Source organism: Rhyacophila brunnea, unplaced genomic scaffold, assembly GCF_057557595.1.
Source record: "Rhyacophila brunnea isolate RB1 unplaced genomic scaffold, BYU_Rbru_1.0 scaffold_14, whole genome shotgun sequence".
Taxonomy (NCBI): Eukaryota; Metazoa; Arthropoda; class Insecta; order Trichoptera; family Rhyacophilidae; genus Rhyacophila; species Rhyacophila brunnea.
The window spans coordinates 38,282,540-38,302,209 of NW_028232796.1; the positions used below are offsets into that span (position 1 = coordinate 38,282,540).

Sequence of the window (19,670 nt, forward strand, 5' to 3'; positions counted from 1 at the left end):
GAAAGTCTACAAACTGGCGAGTGCACAGAACAGCGACTCGCGATGATATCATCACAAGTTTTTTAACATATTGAAAACAAGATTCATTTGCGGAATGTTGAAAACAGTTAGAAGTAGACTAAACCAATGTTTCCCAACTTTTAATATCTGCGGATTGGTGAATTTAGGAGAAATAAAAATTATTAAATACTACTTATTTATTATTATATTAATAGTACCGACCGAAGGTACTTGATGAAATTTGAATTTAAATTTTATAGGATTAATGTTTTGTACTATTCCATTTGAGTCATTTTTGCGGCCCGGGTTTCGCCTTTCTGCATCTTCAGGCACTATGTACACTCGCCAAAAGGCAAATATACACTGACAACGAATACAATTAACTTATATAACAAATCAATACACTAAAGTAGATAAAAACTATATCACATACCTATTAAGTCAATAAAAAAATATATAACAAACCAATTATGAATATAGTATGTTATTAAATTAGTTTTAAAATCTTATGTGAGCGGCTTACGCGTTGGCTTATAATGTCGTAGTTAACAGGTTTGAATCCTCGGTCTGCCAAATACACATATTGTTTTTCCATTTTTTTGTTTGGAGTCAGAGTATGGGCTTAATAGGTTGAGGAAATGACTAACATCCATTTCTCATAAAAAACCATTTAGTGCTAACAACGCGACTGGCGCGTTTGCAGTAGTTGGCCATTAGATATAATGAACATGATATTTAAATGTGGTAATTAAAAAGTAATTAACTGGTCAGCAGTGAATGTATTAATACGAACCTCCACTCTGTGGATACCCATATGATCCTATTAGGACCGGACATGGTCAAGGATTATTGAGAAAGCAAATTTAGTTTTAAAAATAGTGCAAAATCTGCAGTTGCATTTTTGTTAGAATAGTTTAGTATTGTGACTCCAATGTTGTACTTATAGGTGTCGAAAGAGAATTCTCTTGAGAATGGCTTCTGCAACGAGCAAAAATACGCGATGGAAACCCAAAAATCTATTATCATAATAAACAATAGTGAAAGTCTCAACATTATAATATGAATAAAGAATTTTTAAGTAAGTAATTATTATAATTCTTTTTTAAAATATCGTATGCAACAGAATCCAAAATATTATTTTGAAACTTCTGTTGACATACTGATTGAAAACAGCATTAAAAGACGTGAAAAAAAACACTTTTTTTTTAGAAAAAAAGCTCTGTCTGTATCAAAACTGAATTTTGATCCAATTCCTTCACACGAGATGAAAAACTTATACACAAAGTGGAAAGCTTTCGGGAAGCTTTTATTAATATATTTCTGATGTTAATTCATTCAGTTTACCTACATTTCCACGGCGACACATTTTACTCTATTTACATAAATTTACACTAGAAATGTTTTCACAGAACAAAGTTTTAAGATGGGCTTCAACAAAAAGTTTCTCTGCTTTCACTATTTTGACAGAAGCTTTTTTTTACAGAGAATCTTTAAATAATATCGTCCGATATTTTATAACGATTAAAGATCGATTTTAGTATGGTTGAATATAAATACTAATTATAAAATAATTGTCTGTCGATTATTTCAATGTTTTTGATGAGCGTTTTGACTATTTTTATAATACCCAAGCACAACGTAATACAGGTTTTAATTATTATCTGTATATTGTTAATTTAATTGTAACTCAAAAACAACTTGACCAATATTAATAAAACTTGCACTAATTGTAAACCATATTGCTTGTATCAATTTAGTAAACTTTCATCTCGATACCACAATCAGTTAAGATAAATCTTCTCGAAAATAACGCACTAACAATTCATTACTGGTAGGTTGAATTGAGTGATAAGTGAGTGGTAAGATAATGTGCAGGTAGAGGCACACGAGCCTACATTCAGCCACTGTCGATCGCGCGTGCTTAGTAATAGCTATGGTGGAGTGGTCATGCGAGGAGCGAGGAAAATGTGTAAGTTTAGATCCAAGCGTTGTCTATCTCATTGTTTTAAAAAAATAATTTTTTTCTTCATTTTCTACTTTATCCCCGTATTCCATGCGGAAGAAGTTGTTTAATTAGAAATACAATATTCTTTATGTTGTCAGCATTGTTTTTAAACAAAAAATGCGTCGTCTTTTGATGTTTTACTTTGTCTGCGAATGTATGTGATTGTTAAATTAAACTATATAGCTATGTATCGCGGATTCAAATTAGTCTTAGTAACCTTTATTTAAACTTCCCAAATGGCGGGTTTAGGAGCTTAAAAACCCGATGCACTAACTGATTTTGAGGCCCTCACGATAAAAAACGAAACACCATAAATTCCAACCACCAACGTAACGTACCTGGCAAGTACGTATATCTTTGAGAGGTTATATTAATCTTTGAATATTATTTTATACACAATTTGTGATAAATGCACTTCATATTCATTATAATCGTTTTTTTTCTAGAATTATTAATGACCATGTCCTTGATTTTTCGTACAAGGTGGTTGTTAGTAATTTTGGACAATCACAAACACCCAGGCTTTGAGAAAAACACATAAAAGTTTGTGTCCTCACCGGGATCGAACCCAGAACTCTCGGGCGGAAGGCCAGCGCCTTACCCACTGTACCACGAGAGCCGCCTTCATTATTATCGTTAATTTCAATATTGTATGACTGGTTTGAAGTGTTTCGATGCCCCTTCTGACGAATCGATTACGTCATTTGCGTTAAAAAAATCCTCGCTGTGCTTCACTGGAATGAAATCCTGTGGCTTCCTTTCCAATTGCTCGCGATACACCAGTTGTGAAAAACTGCGCTACAGTATATACTATTTAATGGTTAATGGTAGTATGTATAATAATTATTATTTGTCAAGCAAAAATAAAGCACCTCACCTGTACAATTCTGCAAGCCTTTAGCGCCGAACTTAACCATTTCCTCCTCATACATTTGGCAGGCAAATCTGGACTGCCAGAATTCCTTGAACCACGGATTCCTGGTGTTGTTGACTGGCTTCAGCCTTAGGTAGTATTCGTCGAAGTTCTTCACGTAGGGCGAGTGGATCCTTATGCTGATGCTGCCGTGGGCCTGTGGCTCGTAATCCTGCACCACGTCATCGCGGTCAGCCCAACCGTCACTGTTGGAAAAGACATAACACAATTATCATACCTACATACATTTCAGTAGCGAAGAGTGGAGGTAGGCTGTTAAGATCAGCCATAAATAGTGCACATTAAATTTTGTTAGTCACACGTATTTGTTTTTTATTGAACAAAGACTACAATTTACAAATGGTGTTGGTTAGTTTTTAAAAATCAATTAAACCCAGCCTAAACCAAACCATAATAGCTTTGGTATATTTTGAGTTTCATGCATACTTATTTGTTTTCGTTGGATTAAGAATACATATTTCACATATTGTTGGTTTATTTGTTAAAATTCACTAAGCCCTGCCTAAACCAAACTATAATCTTAATAATATTATTCTATCTATAAAATATCCAAAGTTATGTATGATTTAATTGAATAATTTTAGATATTTTATAGATAGACGAGTATTTTTGCCTATATCTATGATGGCTTGGTTTCGCAGGGCTTAATTGAATTTTAAAACCTTACCAACACCATATATCTGTAAATTTTAGTATTATTTCAATGAAAACAAATACGTATGGCTGACAAAGTTTAGTGTGCACTATTTATGGCGGATCCTAACAGCCTACCGCCACCCTTCGCCACTAATGCATTTCAATCATATTAATCTATAAATATAAATTTAGTGAGTAGTAACCAGTTGACATAAAAGTTAGATACAGCGATTAAGCTATAAACGACAGCTAAATAGATATTGTGTTTTATTTTATAAGACAATTCTAGCGGCCATCGAAATATTTGATATCATCTAAATGGGCCCCCTCCCAACTATTATCCACTAAATTCTTCGCATATCGGATGGCAACTATTTTGGGTTGGATATGGTTGCAGTGACCATGTTTTAGTTATAAAAAATAACATATTATTATGATTTCGAAATAATTAATATTCTTCGTCGCCGAGTTAAGACAATCACTAATATTTAGTAAACTATTTTTTTTATTCAACGAATAATTCATAATATTTAAGAATGTAACATTCTAAAGTGCTGCAGTGAGTATTAAAAGCTATTAGTTAAAAAATTTCGTAATTAAGTATGACTCAAGAAATGAAAATATAATTAATATTAAATTCTACAGGTTTTTAAAAGGTTTGTCGATAGCTATTTCGGTTGTAACACCATTATCAAGACTATTCAGATAGGCCGTTTTCCTTTGCTTAAATACTATACGTGTATAGATAGAGACAGAATACATTTTCTTATTCGTTCCAGCAATATTATGAATTTGTACACTTATTATTAATTGTAATATTATTAATACTTTGAAAACCCTAAGTGGGGTTTTTTTTTTCTAAAATGGATATCAAAATTTACAAAATTTATCAAAATTACAGTGTTTGAGTACTTTGGTTATTTATTGACATTATTAATCAATTAAAATCTTATTAGTATAATTGTCTTAATCGTGTGTTTAAATTATATTTAATAGTGGCGACGAATGCATTACCAAATTTTCATTAATTATGTGATTACTTTTGGATAATTCGCGATTAATTTCCAACTGTTCGAGTAAATTTAATTTTAGACCTTTATGCAAACATTCCGGCGTTATATTATTACTTATGTAATAAATGTCTAAAATTAAATTTACTCGAACAGTTGGAAATTAATCGCGAATTATCCAAAAGTAATTTTGTAAATTTTGATATCCATTTTAGAAAAAAAAAAAAAAACCCACTTAGGGTTTTCAAAGTATTAATAATATTACAATTAATAATAAGTGTACAAATTCATAATATTGCTGGAACGAATAAGAAAATGTATTCTGTCTCTATCTATACACGTATAGTATTTAAGCAAAGGCAAACGGCCTATCTGAATAGTCTTGATAATGGTGTTACAAACGAAATAGCTATCGACAAACCTTTTAAAAACCTGTAGAATTTAATATTAATTATATTTTCATTTCCTGTAAAATGGAATTCTACCAAGTAAATGCTAACTCAATTAATAAGTATGACTCCTTTAGCATTATGGTCAATGTACGCGGGCGCGATACCCTTTTTTCAAAAAGGTTTTTTCAGGAGTGTTTTCAAAATTATGTATGTTCAATATTCACTAATTATATTATGTGGAATGCGTTATAAATAGTGTTTATAGTATTAAAGCCTAATAGAACTTGAAATTGTAAAAAATACCATACAAAATTAACTATTAATCATTTTTTGTTACATGACATTAACATTTAAATAATTACAAGATAAAACAAACTTTTTATATACAACGTTTTTAAATTTTCTGTTGAATTATTATGCTCAATATGCTCAAACTTGTACTTGATATGACGTAAATAAAAAAAACAAACAAACAAATATAGAATACTGAAATGTCATTTTAACATTTCATTTTGATTTCCATATTAACGCACGTATATATTAATAATTTAGTTGCCAGGACCACCGCCTTAGCAACCAATAATAGTCTTATACTTTTTACGGATTTTTCTGAAATAACTTTCCATACAAAACAGAATTAACTGAAAATGAATTCAATTCCGCTTAAAGATGGCTAAAAGTATTAAAAGAATGCATTGGCATCGTGTTCTGATATATTCTAAAAGTTTCAAATGTCTAGCTAGTCGGGAAGTTAGTTAAAAATCGATTGCAAGATTTGTACTGGACAAACAACCACCGGACAAATAAGAATACGAGCTAATAAAAACGTTGCAATAAAATGATTTTAGGCATACGGACAATGTTGACTTCCATGGCGTTAAATATTGCTGGTTTTAGCATACGTTTCACGTAGCCTTACAGGAAACTATCTAGAGGTGTGAAAAGACAATTCATTTCTCGAAATCAATTAATCGCCAAATTTTGGTTTCAATACGTCGATAGTTGTAGGCACCGTATTAACTATACGTCGTATACTGTACACTCGTATAAATATACTATATACTCGTAAAACGAATGAAAAAAACTTAACCGAATAAACAGTTATTTATTAAATTATACGAGCATATCATAGTACTGCCAAAAGTTGGCAAGTCGATAATTTAGGTATTTAGATTTCTTTCTTCTTTCACCCTGTCACGACCCAGCATTGGGGCAAGCACAAGTTCGCGCAAATTCCCTCGATCCATCGCCGACTCGTGCGCCTCCCGCCATCCCAGACCTGCAGCGTGTAGATCGCTTCTGTAGCACCGCTGCTGGGTGAGGGAGGGCCGGCCGCGACGATGAAACCCTTGAGGCTGTTCCACAACGGTAGCAATCTCTGGCGACATCCATAAAGGATTTAACCACAGGTTATGCGTCTATATATAAATAATATGTATTCTATAAGAAAATTTCAAGGTCATCCGATGTATGAAACATACATATAAAGCACAGAGAAATTAGCATAAAGCCTGGTTTTAGAAGGCATGTCAAACTTCAAATTTTAATTACTCAATAACACGAGACTTACCAACTTTTGGCAGTAACGCCACGTATTATTTCTTAAGGCTATACCTCAGTTGAGGCATGGTCTAAAAAGATCATGGCTAGGCGATGCGCGATTGTGCAAATGACTCGTGCCGAACGAAATATAATTTGTCCTATAAATCCAACATGCGTCTATTTAATGTTCTGTTTATTGTTCTCTTAGTAAAATAATATATTCATTGACATGTTTTCTTTTTCAAGTAAATGGGTAACGTTTTTTAGTCATCTTTACACGATTTAAGAATTAATACCCCCTTCGCCGTCACGAAACAAATTGACGTGCCCACAGGTCGACTTTCGCTCTCCGATTGCCAGCGAGTCCAAAATTTCGTCGCACCTATAGTTGGAAATTATTTGCCATTTCACTGAAGTACCGTCTTAAAATAATAGGGAATATTTTTCAAACCATGAACAAGATTAATTATTAATAGGTTTTAGAAGATATTCTGGCAATTTGGATGACTTTATTAATTACTAATTACTCTTCGAATCTAGAATGATATGCTGGATATGGTCACCACATATATGTCCGCACCGTGATCCAGTAAAGGTATGTCGAACATTTAAGAGCGGATCTTGAAAATTCTCAAGGGAGGCGTTTGTTGGCCGATAATGTTTTCCCTTCTTCAACAAACAGAAAAGGAAAATATTTTATTTTAAGTAAAACGTTACAGTTAAGAAAACGTATTTGAGAAATACTGCCTTGTTATAGAAATATTCATAATAATATAATATCATGTAAGTATTAAATTATTTGTAAGTATACTTTCTGTTGAAAAGTTTTATTATCCATGAATATTGAGTGCCTAATTAGGGTATTTATTTTATGTTTACCTTAGGTATGTAGGTACATATTGGTCGATATCCATTTAATATGGCAGTGGAAACAACTTATATAGACCAACTTATATAATATATATTATTATTATATAATAATATTATTATTACTATAGTCTTCTACGTTACAGCGCTGCATGCGCTGACACCATGGCCACCACATCTTGAAGCAGCCCCTTACCTATCACAAAGGTTACAGGCAGTCTGATGCTTTACAGTGGCGTTTTCTGAATGGTTTTCGAGGTCAATAAAAATTCAGTTTATTTTTGGCCATTTTTAACACATCGAATTATGGAGTTGTCGAGTATCAACACACAATAACCATATTAATATACTGTAACGTCATCCTTTATATCCGTGATTATAGCAAAATTTATTCAAAAGCGTAAATAATAACACTTTTAATTTTCATTAATTTGAAAGTCAAGGTATAATGAGGAGCTGTACACACTTTATGGGGGCGAAGAGATCACGTGGCATATGAAAATGCAAAGACTGCGCTGGATCGGCCACTTACATAGAATGCCGGAGGAAATACCGGCGAGGCGGATCATGTACATAACCCCCGATGAAAAGAGAAGACCTGGACGGCCGAAACTTATATGGCTGGACTGCAGCATGGGAGATTTAAAAATGCTCGGTCAAAGCAACTGGAGAGTGTCGTTGATGGATCGTCCAGGATGGAGGATTTTTTCGAAGGAGGCCAAGACCCGCCAAGTGTTGTTGTGCCATAAATTAATGAATGAAGTTTTATTAATGGATTATATTATGTGTAAAAATATATTCGTTACTTTCTATTAGAGTTTGCAATTAACTTGTAATTTTCGATAAATTACAACATTTTGGGGCATTTATAATACAACTACGTATACTGTTTTAAGAAAAAATATAAGCGATTATTTATTTTTTTGAAATAAATAGGTTAAAAAAAGAAAATGTTTTTAGCCTTCATATTTTGCAGTAAAGAAAATATAATTTAAATAGTAACGGTTGGGAAGCACTGGTCTATTATACTGGAATGTTTGGGATCGTTTCTTGTTACAAACATTAATTGATAATTTATCGTGGTAACTCCTTTTCTTATCGACAACGTGGTAACTGATACAGATTTGCGATGGAGCGAAAACATATTAATTTTAACCCGGTCGAATGGGGGTTAATTGTTTCGGATGAAGGATGATCAATGGCAACATTCAGTTTCGTTTAAGGTTCAAAAAGGACTTCGGCAAGGGTGTATACTCTCTCTGATACTTTTTATTATTTATAAGTTGAGCTATAAGCGATATGGAGTAAAACAAGCAAAGCTGGAATTCTGAAAGCGTGGTTGACAGAGTAAGCCAAATTAATGTAATATGTAGAGTATGTGAAGTTAGTATTGAGGTAAATGTGGAGACGCCTTACAAAGGCACCACATGCTACTTTAGGACATGGCTTTCAATAAATTGTTGGTAGGAACCACCGCCTCCGACGGCCATATTGGATTTCATAGTGGCCATCTTGAAATAACTATGTTGTCAATATCTCAACCTCTAAAATGTCATTTTTTGAATGAATAGATAGTCGGTTGCATTTTAAAATAATTATCTATTTGCAATTCCTTGACCCTGAAAATCCCTGAAAATGTATAGGTATTTAAATACCAACATTGCAATAGTGAGGGCTTTAGTGTTAAGTATAGCTTTAGGGCCGTTATAAAATCCAAGATAATCGCTGGAGGAGGTGATTCTTACCTAAAATTGAAAGCTATAAATGGTGCTTTTATCCGGTGTGTCCACAGTTTCATGCTAAGGCTGTCTGATTATATTATTATGTCATAATATATTATATTGATTTACGTATGCCATAGTCTGAGTATTTGGTAGATTAATTCAAAAATTACAATCAACAGTATTCAATTCATACTTCAGTTTTCATAAACAAATTGTATCGATTTATGAATATGAACAAAAATGGAAATTAAATAAAATTTTCATTAAAACCAAATGGTTTCCAGTGTTTCCAACTGGGGGATGGGACAACTGGACGCCTCACTGTCATAGACACGTATAAATAACGTAGACGAGGAATTTTAATCAGTTTCTATATACTACTACTAGGTTTAATTCATTTTACTTTTCATAATGTTTTTTTATTGCGGATTGAAAATTACCATGCCTAAGGCTTTACATAAAATAAAAAAAACTCTTTTTTCATTGGAACTTAAAAATACGCACGATTAAATCATTATTTACGTCTGCGTATTTAAATTATTACCAACTATTAAATAATAATATCATTTAAATGTTAATAATAATTTTAAATATTTTTTTTAAAGTACCCATAAGAACCTAACGTCTATTTATTTTCGAATTGCGTGGCGTCCAGTTGTCCCGGTGCCAAATCTTCCTAGACCGTTCCAACTGTCATTCACAAAAATATGCCAGATAGGGTAAGAAAATAACCCAGATGGCATAAAAACATGCTAGATTTACTCAAAACTCAAAGTGTCTAGAAACTAGCTATTCAAAAAATAGTTCAATAATAAAATAGAAAACAAAACTAATGCAGGTAAGAAATTTAGTCATTATTATGTCATATTCATAATACCTATATATAATTTTTTTTCCTAGATGCCTTTATGGATATCACGAATTTACTATCGAGGTTTATTTAAGGACTTTGGCACGCAAACTACTCTACTTGTTGCTAGTCAAATGAAAATTGTGCCGGCTGAGAAAGATGCCTTATTGAAAACTATTCTTCTACCCGCATCGGGTATTGCTAATTTGAATTGGGCCAGGGCCTATTATGTTAGGTAGAAAAGGCCAACATGTTGATTTTTATACAAATCTGGTATAATGTTTAAGCTGTTTGAGGTACATATTGAAAAACGCTAGATTTAACGCCATACGTCAGATGTAATATTTGCAAGCTAGATGCCTATTCAAAAATACTAGACCTGACAAGAAAAACGCTAAGTTTGCAACGATGATGGTTTCACATCATATTTTTTGGTTTTCCTAACACGTTCTTAATAAAGTTAAAAATGCATTTTCTATTATATTGCTGGTAATAAACTATATTATTATATTATCTGCACAGCGAATAACGCACAAGCCATAAAGACATCTCCCTCAATAAAGTTTCCCAAATATTTTCGGTGTCATAAAAAATCATTAATAATTCATTGTTCCCCAGCTCTAATTCTTTCAACATCCGAAAACCACAATTAAGAAATAAAGTTTATTGCCCGTGACGTAGCAAAGAGACAAGATAGAAATAATAATATATAGGTTTGTACAGTACAGGGTGGATAAAAAGTTATATTTAACTAAAGTTCATGAAGAAAACCTTAATCTCAAATATCGTACATAAATACATGAAAATAATTAGAAGTCGATTGTTATTGAGACTAAATTAAGATATTTTTCATTGCAGATTCGTTTATAGCAAACTGTCATTGCTCAGATCTGTTAAAAACTGGAAGTTTTTAAATTCGTATTTTTAAATTCACTTAATCAGCCAAATTCACAAATTTAAACGTGCAGATATATCAATAAAAATCATAAATTTATCATGAATTAATGCGGTAGTGTAGTGGTGTTGGAACAAGCGCGGTGTGCGCGGTAACACTTCTTTAGTTTTATTAACGTCATTGGTTTTACATAATAATTTAATTTTAAATCACGTAATTAAAAAAAATATTTGGTTGTTATTTTTAAATTGAAAAAAATCGATTATTTTTAATTTGTATATTCGTACCCGGTATACTGACGGTTAAATAAGAGAAGCAATGACATTAATATGGACGAAGCATATGGAAAAAAATGACACTCACTTGTTTGTCGGGTCTGCCGAATGGCATAATCTGTTCTAACGCCATTTACAATAAAGGTGATATTGCTATAAATTCCCGATGCTTTTTGTTGGGTCTGCGGAATGGGTCGGTTTGAACGGGTTCGCCCAAATGAATTTATTTGCTAGCTACTGTACTGAGTGCGTTGTCCATTAATAATGTCATTGAAGAGAAGCGATTAGTCTGTTCAATTTCGAAGGAATTATGAGAAAATTATTGCGTTATTTATTAATTAAGAGATTTGAAATTTAAAAAAAATGGATAGTAAGTACCTACATTAACATTGAAATATTGAAGAGAATGATTTGGGGGGAGGGGGATAAAGATTTTTTATATCCAGTAATCCGGCACTATTTTAGTAAATACCTACTACACAATTGAATGAATTGTATTTTGAAGTTAATTATCTACTGCATACATTGACTATTTCGAACATGAAGCATGTTCACGTGTACCAAAATGTAAAGCCCGTATTCTATATGCTGGCGTGCGGTTTCCCCCCCCCCGCTTCAGCATATTAACACTGCATTTCCTCTCGTTCCCTTCTACTAAAAACTTACAACAGTCGAACGCGATGACACAATGCTTTCGTCCGCGAGAGACGTGACGTGAACGCCAGCATAAACAATAAAGACTTCTAGTTATATTTACCAGGCGGCCGTCGATTATTTTAGATGATTTATTATTGTTAAAGCAACACAATTAAAATTAGTTTGATGTAATCAATGCAAAAGCTTCGAAATAATGCCACCATTTTAACACGGAGAATTTTAATAATCAGGTAAGTATACATATTATTTTACTGTTTATGTTTTATTAACTACATATTCGTATTGTTATGCCGTATTGTGAATTTGTAATATAAATCAATTCAATGATTTTAAAAAATCGGTGTGTGTACTTATGTACGCGCGTTAGAAGTCTTTGGCGTAACAAAACAAAGAAAAAACTTGTGATAAACTAGATTCTTTGACTAGCTCTTAATTATCTTCTTAAATTACACACTCAAGAAAAGGGACCGCTTATTGAAACGCCGTTGGTTTATTTCTATACACTTTAACTTATATTACTAAATTATATAATGGTTTCTCGTTGTTTTTATTTTTAAAGTACCAACTGTCACTCTGACGTTTAATCGTTTGTTTACGTAAGGAATTGCAAATGGCCGACAATAATAAATTCGCTGCCTAGGCAACGGAACAATTCTAAACTATAATATTATACTGTATAATCGTCACTATTGCAGTACCATACCGTGGCGTAAAGGTAGTGCGTTCTGATGATAACCGAACAATCGGCGGTTCGAATTCAATCGAGCGCGTTTTTTTTTTGTGAAAAAATAAATTATGTGTTACATGTCTCACTCCAAAAATACACTGTGATCTGATTTCCCAAACGCGCCAAAAGAAGTATAACTTCAAAAATAAAATTAATTTACCTGAAAAAAAAACATCAAATGTCGAATACCGAAAAGCTAATTTATTTCTCTATCTGTCTTACCAACAAATATTTGACAAGAAAAAGAAATACCTTTTATAGTCACCCTGTATTAAATTTAGTAGAGCAAAAATTTTATTCCTACACTTAAACTCTTATATTGAATCAAGTGTTCTAAAAGTTTTGCGGTTTTTATTCGAGGCAATAAAAGTTTTACGATTTTATATTTTTAAATTCGACTAATGCTGGGTTTATAATTTTTCCGCGCTGTTTTTTGACAAAAGATCTCCAGTGACCCTGCCCTTTTACGACCTTGAAAAAATGTCTCCCAGCTGTAAGTTGAAACTTTGTAGATGAATTTTAATAGATCGCGATCTACAGAATATCAAGAGAGACATATTTAAATACAAGGCGTTACAAATCCTGAAAATGGAGTTTTTAAAGCGATTGCTCCTACCCACGCATTATAATCCTCAATAATTGTGAACAATAAGAGCGAGATGCAGAGCCATACTTAGGCACGTAAGTCACTAAGATACACGCTTAACTTTAATGGGTCAATTTCGACAACCTAAGTTCAGTGATAAAAACATATTATACCATTCTTATCAGAACGCCTAAGTGGAAGAGAGAAAGAACATGTGACGTGTTTTTCTTGTTAGAACGGACGCTTTACGTCGACCACTCTGCATTACGCTCTTAATCTTTTCGCGTTATGGTAAATAATGCTCAATGGAAGGAGTCGTAGGGGTAGAGAGCGTCCTTTTGCAAGTCAGTATTCTTTATGCAAGGGTACCTATTCTAACTTCTAACATATATTATCACTTAAATCCAAAATCAATAAAAAGTGATAAATATGATATGTCGTATTCCGGTAGTTATCCCGGGATATGAACTGTCGCGATATCTTTTTTTAACGCGGGTCAAAGAGATAGCGTTAAATGATTTAGAGCGAAATGGAGTACTTGATTATATTATTACATATTGAGAATTGAGATGCAATGAATTTGTAAGTTAATACTAATTTCAGACACTAGCATTATAGTCACCGCCTCCTCAATAGGATATGCATACACGTAGCTTGGCACGAGTCTACGCGAAGTTGCCCGAGCCCTGAAAAAAAAAAACGCGAACGTTATGCGGTTTATACGACATACATACCAGTGACGAAGGGTGAAGGTAGGCTGTTAAGATCCGCCATACATAGTGCACACTAAGCTTTGTCAGTCATACGCATTTGTTTTCATTGAAATAAGACTACAATTTACAGATGGTGTTGGTAAGTTTTTTAAATTCAATTAAAACCTGCGAAAACCAAGTCATAATAGATAATAGTCAAAAAATACTTGTCTATCTATTATTATTGTCTATCTAAAATTATAGATTATAAAATTATTCATAGATAAAATATTTTTTTTTATTTATTATACCCAGTTTCGTTTAGGCAGGGCTGAACCAACAATATGTGTAATATGTATTCTTGATCCAATGAAAACAAGTAAGTATGAATGAAAAAGTGTGCACAATTTGGCGTATCGCCCAAAATATAACAAAATTATTATGGTTTGGTGAGGCAGGGTTTATTATTTTTTTTAAATTTACTAATACCATCTGAAAATTATAGTCTTAGTTCAATAAAAACAAATACGTATGACTAACAAAGTTTAACGTGCACTATTTATGGTGGATTTTAACAGCCTACCTCCACCCTTTGCTATTGCCATCCATACTCATTCTTAACAAATAAGTATGAATGAAAATGTGTGCACAATTTTTCGGATCACCCAAAGCATACCAAAACTATTGTGGTTTGGTTAGGTAGGGTTTAATTGATTTTTAAAAACTCACCAACACCATCTGCAAACTGTAGTCTTAGTTCAATAAAAACAGATACGTATTACTAACAAAGTTTAACGTGCACTATTTATGGTGGATTTTAACAGCCTACCTCCACCCTTTGCTATTGCCATCCATACTCATTATTAGAAGCCATCCATGGACTCAAACCGTATGCGGTTTAGAACCGTATGCCATACTAAAACTTATGATTCTTGTTCATGAAAATATATTTTCACTAAGCTTGTAAGTGTAAGTGTATGGTATAAAAACGGACAAGATCTAATGCTTATAATATACTTTGTGAAAATATATTTCCATGAACAGAAATCATAAGTTTAGTATGGCAAACGGTTCTAAACCGCATACGGTTTCAGTCCATGGTGGGCCTCTAAGATTATTGAATATTGATGATGGAAGGTCGCAAAATAACTATAACGGCGATTTACATATTTATTTATTACATAGCTAGAAACTGGTAGAATCTCTAGTATGTAGCTATATGCTCCACGGGGAAGAAAATTGCGTTGAAAATATTGTATACTTGCTATGTAAATATTTAGGGTTTCTTAGGGCATTATTTTGAGTTTCATGATAAATTATATCTGGCCTTCTATATGTTAATTTTCTCCGGTACAGTATCCATATCACAATGTTATTCAAATTTAAAAGTAACTAAATTTGAATTCAAAATTGGAACACCGAGACGTTGCTTGAAAAAAGAACGGCGCTGTATTGCCACACACAAAAAAAACGCAGAGTGAAAAAAGACGGACGACATAAAAATTAACACAAAGCGTTGATTTTCTCATAATTGTGGGGAATCGTTCTAAATGCTAATCTGTGTTAACGAGATAATTTCATTTCGCCCGCAGTGTTGCCCGTACAAAAAACGACCGGCGCGACACCAAAGAAAGGGGAAAGGTTGTACGGGCAGTGCTCTTTAGAATATAATTAACGAAAATATTGGTGATCGCTTTAAACAATACTTATTGGTTTTATTGGAAGAAACCACAATATATCAAGCCTAGACGTCGCATATTATTCACAATCTTAACTCATTTAAGCGTCAATTACATTGAGCTTCTTTACGAGCTGTTTGTTGGCGAATTTAAAATCCGTCGATTCAGCTACTGCGATTTGATGATTACACACAAAACTTTCCATTCGCTGAGAAGCCACAAGCCAGAGACTATTTTGACAGAACGTAGTTCGTTTTTTTACCGGGAGGTTGCTACTGCGCTCTACTGCGCAGACGTAGTAGGCCCACACGCCGGCGTGTAGCGTGTAAAGTTGACCGGCTTTCAACTTTTCTCGTTAGAGTGTTTATAACCTGCTTGTTAGCTTATTCGATGATTACACAGAGCGACTTTATAGGCAGTTTGTAAATTCGCCAACAAACAGCTCGTAAAGAAGCTCAATGTAATTGACGCTTTAGTGACACCGCAACTGGCGCGGTTGGAGTACTTGGCCATTAGATATAATTAACGTGTTATTTAAATGTGGTAATTAAACGGTCAGCAGTGATTGTGTTGATTGGTTTAAATCTTATCGCGTGGTCTGCTGAAAAAACTGGAAAGGTTTCAGCAGTTATAACACAACACTGTTATGTATTTATACCAGGCGCGCACGTAGAAAAATGATTTAAGGGGGTCCATTTCGAAAAAAATACAAAATAATTTATTATTCATTTTTAAGGGGACGGGGTTAATAAAATCTAGGAGATCCCACTGTCTCAAATTTACGACGCCTGATACTTATAGCTTCTCGTAGGGACTCCACACTTTTCTTGGGACATTCACCATACCCAGACACTCTGCACTTTTGATCTAGCAATAAACACCTGACCTCCAGGTATAACTACGTGTGATCAACTACGTGTTATTGCGAGCTATCGGATCCACAATAGGTTATCGAAGGCGTGTGGTCCAACTAGGGATCTCAGAAATAATGGAACCGAAATACCTACCGGGTAAGGAGAAGCAGGCAACCGATCTCGAGTAAGGAAGAATACAGGATAAATTTAAACACGTGTCAATAATACGTCATACGTCGGATACTGACAACTGCTCTCGGTTTATGCATTGACGCTTATTTAATATTGGTGTATTACACACACTATTGCACGTATATAATGCGTACTTCATTTTCGTAGGATACTCACACATTCAAAACCCTGCGTCAAAATTTTCTGTATTGGTATGTATATAGCCTATCGGAATTATATTATTTATTATCTATTCTGTGGGTCCAACGGTCATAATTATTGGGATCGTTAGTGTCCGCTTGTGTCGTCCGCGCAGATTTGTCTTTTAGACATGCAATATTAAAGCAAATATTGCATGCCCCAGATGGTATATATTGGTCTTCCAGTCGCCACAGGTGTGTGGTAGATTACCGAGAGAAGTGAGATAAACCCGTTGAGGAGAAATTACACGGGTCGTGGTCCTCAGTTATGATATCCTGACACAACGAAAGAAGAAGTAATATTCCATTCACCCAAATAATTGGTACTTATTGCTGACTTAGCGACGTGGCATGAGACATAGTTATAATGCACGTTGGGCATAACGTGGAAAGACCACAAAAACCAAGTTGCAATGAACCGGACATGTCGATCAAGGAGTTCAGCGGACGTACGTGGCAATGGAGAACTAGGGATTGAGAAGAGAATAAAAAGCTGAGTGATCTATTATCCACAAGTGAACGGACCTCAGCACATCCTGATTATATTGTGTTTCAATATTTGTAAATGTTTAAACTTAAGTACTTACATATTTTTTTTTGGTATTGTACATAAAAATATTTTTAATCAAACTTTATAATAATATAGAAAGTCCGTTATATAAATTCCACACAGGTAAAACAAAATTACATGAACTTAGTACATTTTATATGAATCAATTATTAACCACCATTATACAATTTTATTTCAGAAGTACTTAAATACCTATTTTTAAAAAGTTTTTTCTGTCGAATTGAAGTGTTTTCAATGGCAATATTCTACATGTATAACTGAACGTCCCCAATGAATTCTGTACGTATTTATAATTTATATTGTACGTAGTTTTATAACAGAAGTTTTATTTTAAATTATTTATATTAATTTCATCTGTTTATTCAAAAAACTGATATTTTTTCATTTGAAAAATATTTCGATTCTTTACAAACTAGTAAAATACTGTTAATTGTGTTTAAAAATAAATGTCTTATGGTTAAATACAGAGATGTTGTCGACTAAGATGAATTAATAATAAAAATAATATGTGGCTTATTTTGCTCACTTTCAGTAAATCGCCGATTTGATGGCGTAATGTTAATGCCAGCGCTCCATTGGCGAGCCAAAAGTCCGAGGACAATAAATCGTCCGATTTGTCTATGCTCTGGTAGTGATCAACGAACGAATAAAAAAGTCGAGCTGTCAAAAGTCAAAAGTTGCGATTATCGTAATGTCTTCCGATAATCCTATAATTTTGTGTTATTTATATGTAGACTTGCGTAAAATAATATAGCAGTGAAAACAACACAAGATTTACGTTTTCTTTTATGAATTTCATAAATACAAATAAAAAAATAATTGGTAAATCTCTCATTTTATAATGTGTAAGTTAACAAATAAATCAAAGAAAATGTTTAAAACAATTACAGATTTTTTTGCGGTCCGAACGATTGCGTATTAATGTCAAATCGAATTTGCATTGCGATCGACGGACAAAGTCTGGCAACTCAGAGGTAAAATATCAAACATGTTTGAAATCCAACGAGCCTGGTCTGCGGATTAAAAAGTCCGCAGACCTGGGGTGCTCCACGCGAAAAAAAAGTCCGAAGACTGTAAATCGTCTGACTTGCGTGCCAATGGAGCGCCGGCATTTGAGTATGACTAGGCATTTGGCCTTTAATTAATTCTTATATATTTTTAACTGGGCTTACCCTTATTCAACACTTATTCAAACACAAATACACAGAAATATTGATAAACATAAAGCAATTTTAATATTCTTACTATTTTGAAGGAAGGTTCGTCGCTTTATATTTTTCTTGTGATCTGAGAATACTGCACTAATGTTTGGTGAACAATTAGGATTAATAAAAAATGATGACGTTTGGATCCTCCGAAGGTGGAGGGGGGGGGGGGGGGGTGGTTGGCGCCCGTCAATACGAAAATTTCATTTTGTTTACTATGTTTACTAACATTATTTTGGAATACGTTGCTTTGACCAGTTGTTCTGAATACTAAATTGTAACTGATTCTCCACACACGAAAGTTGTTAATTCTTATTGTTGCATGTTCAATGAAACGCCACTTTTAAATCCAAACCCGGGCTGTACTGCGCATCTATTCTATACACAAGACTGCTTTCGGCCGCTACGGCAGCTATCTAGTATCTAGGGTAGGTTTATATCGAAGTATTTGCACTTATTGTAACAATTACAATAAGTTAGTTGTAATTGTTACAATAAGAGCTATGCTTTAACAGCAACTCTTTTGGCTGTGGTAAAATTTAGAGCGAGATAGACTGTTTAGACGGCTAATTTATTGTGATTGTTATAATAAGTGCTAATACTTCAATACAAACATATCCTAGATAGCTGCCGTAACGGCCGAAAGCAGTCTTGTGTATATAATACTTAATAGATGCTCTGGTCGGCCACCTTTAGTTACGCTACTGTGTGAGAGAGCAAGCTTAATGATTCCATCTGGCAGAAGAAAGGTTTCTTCAGCATGTTTGGTTATTTTGGGAGGTTTAATATTTTATTTTTCAACGATCCTAATAATTTATCATAATCTGGAATGAGTACTTTCATCCCCAATTAGTTCCGATAATTAAGGTACCTACCTACGTAGCAATTTTACGCCGTGTATATAAATAACCACATACACCGGCTATTTAACCGGACAAAGTTCTATCTACTTCTACAGTTTTCTTGCTGTGAGTATTTAACACAATATCTAAGCACTGGTTAACCTTCAATAATTTCCTTTATTGCTCAATATCCTCTAGCGGGGACAAAGCACAAAGTCCCCAGAGAATTGTAACAGACCGAATTACAACGTAATAAAGATTTTAATAAAGACCTATCATTGTTGTATCGGGATTTCTTTTATATCCCGGGATTTTCTTCGCTTTGTGAAGTAACTACCGGGTGGCTAGTAAAGAAT

General features: G+C 33.5%; 1 protein-coding gene across 1 annotated transcript in view; it reads right to left on the minus strand.

The window, feature by feature from the left end:
- LOC147075951 (metabotropic glutamate receptor 1-like) overlaps window positions 1–19,670 on the minus strand; it is a 186,056-nt gene that overhangs the window by 33,658 nt on the left and 132,728 nt on the right. The window contains exon 5 of the mRNA XM_085942281.1: window positions 2,883–3,124. Coding sequence (XP_085798407.1) covers window positions 2,883–3,124 — 242 coding nt within the window. The remainder of the gene's footprint in view (window positions 1–2,882; window positions 3,125–19,670) is intronic.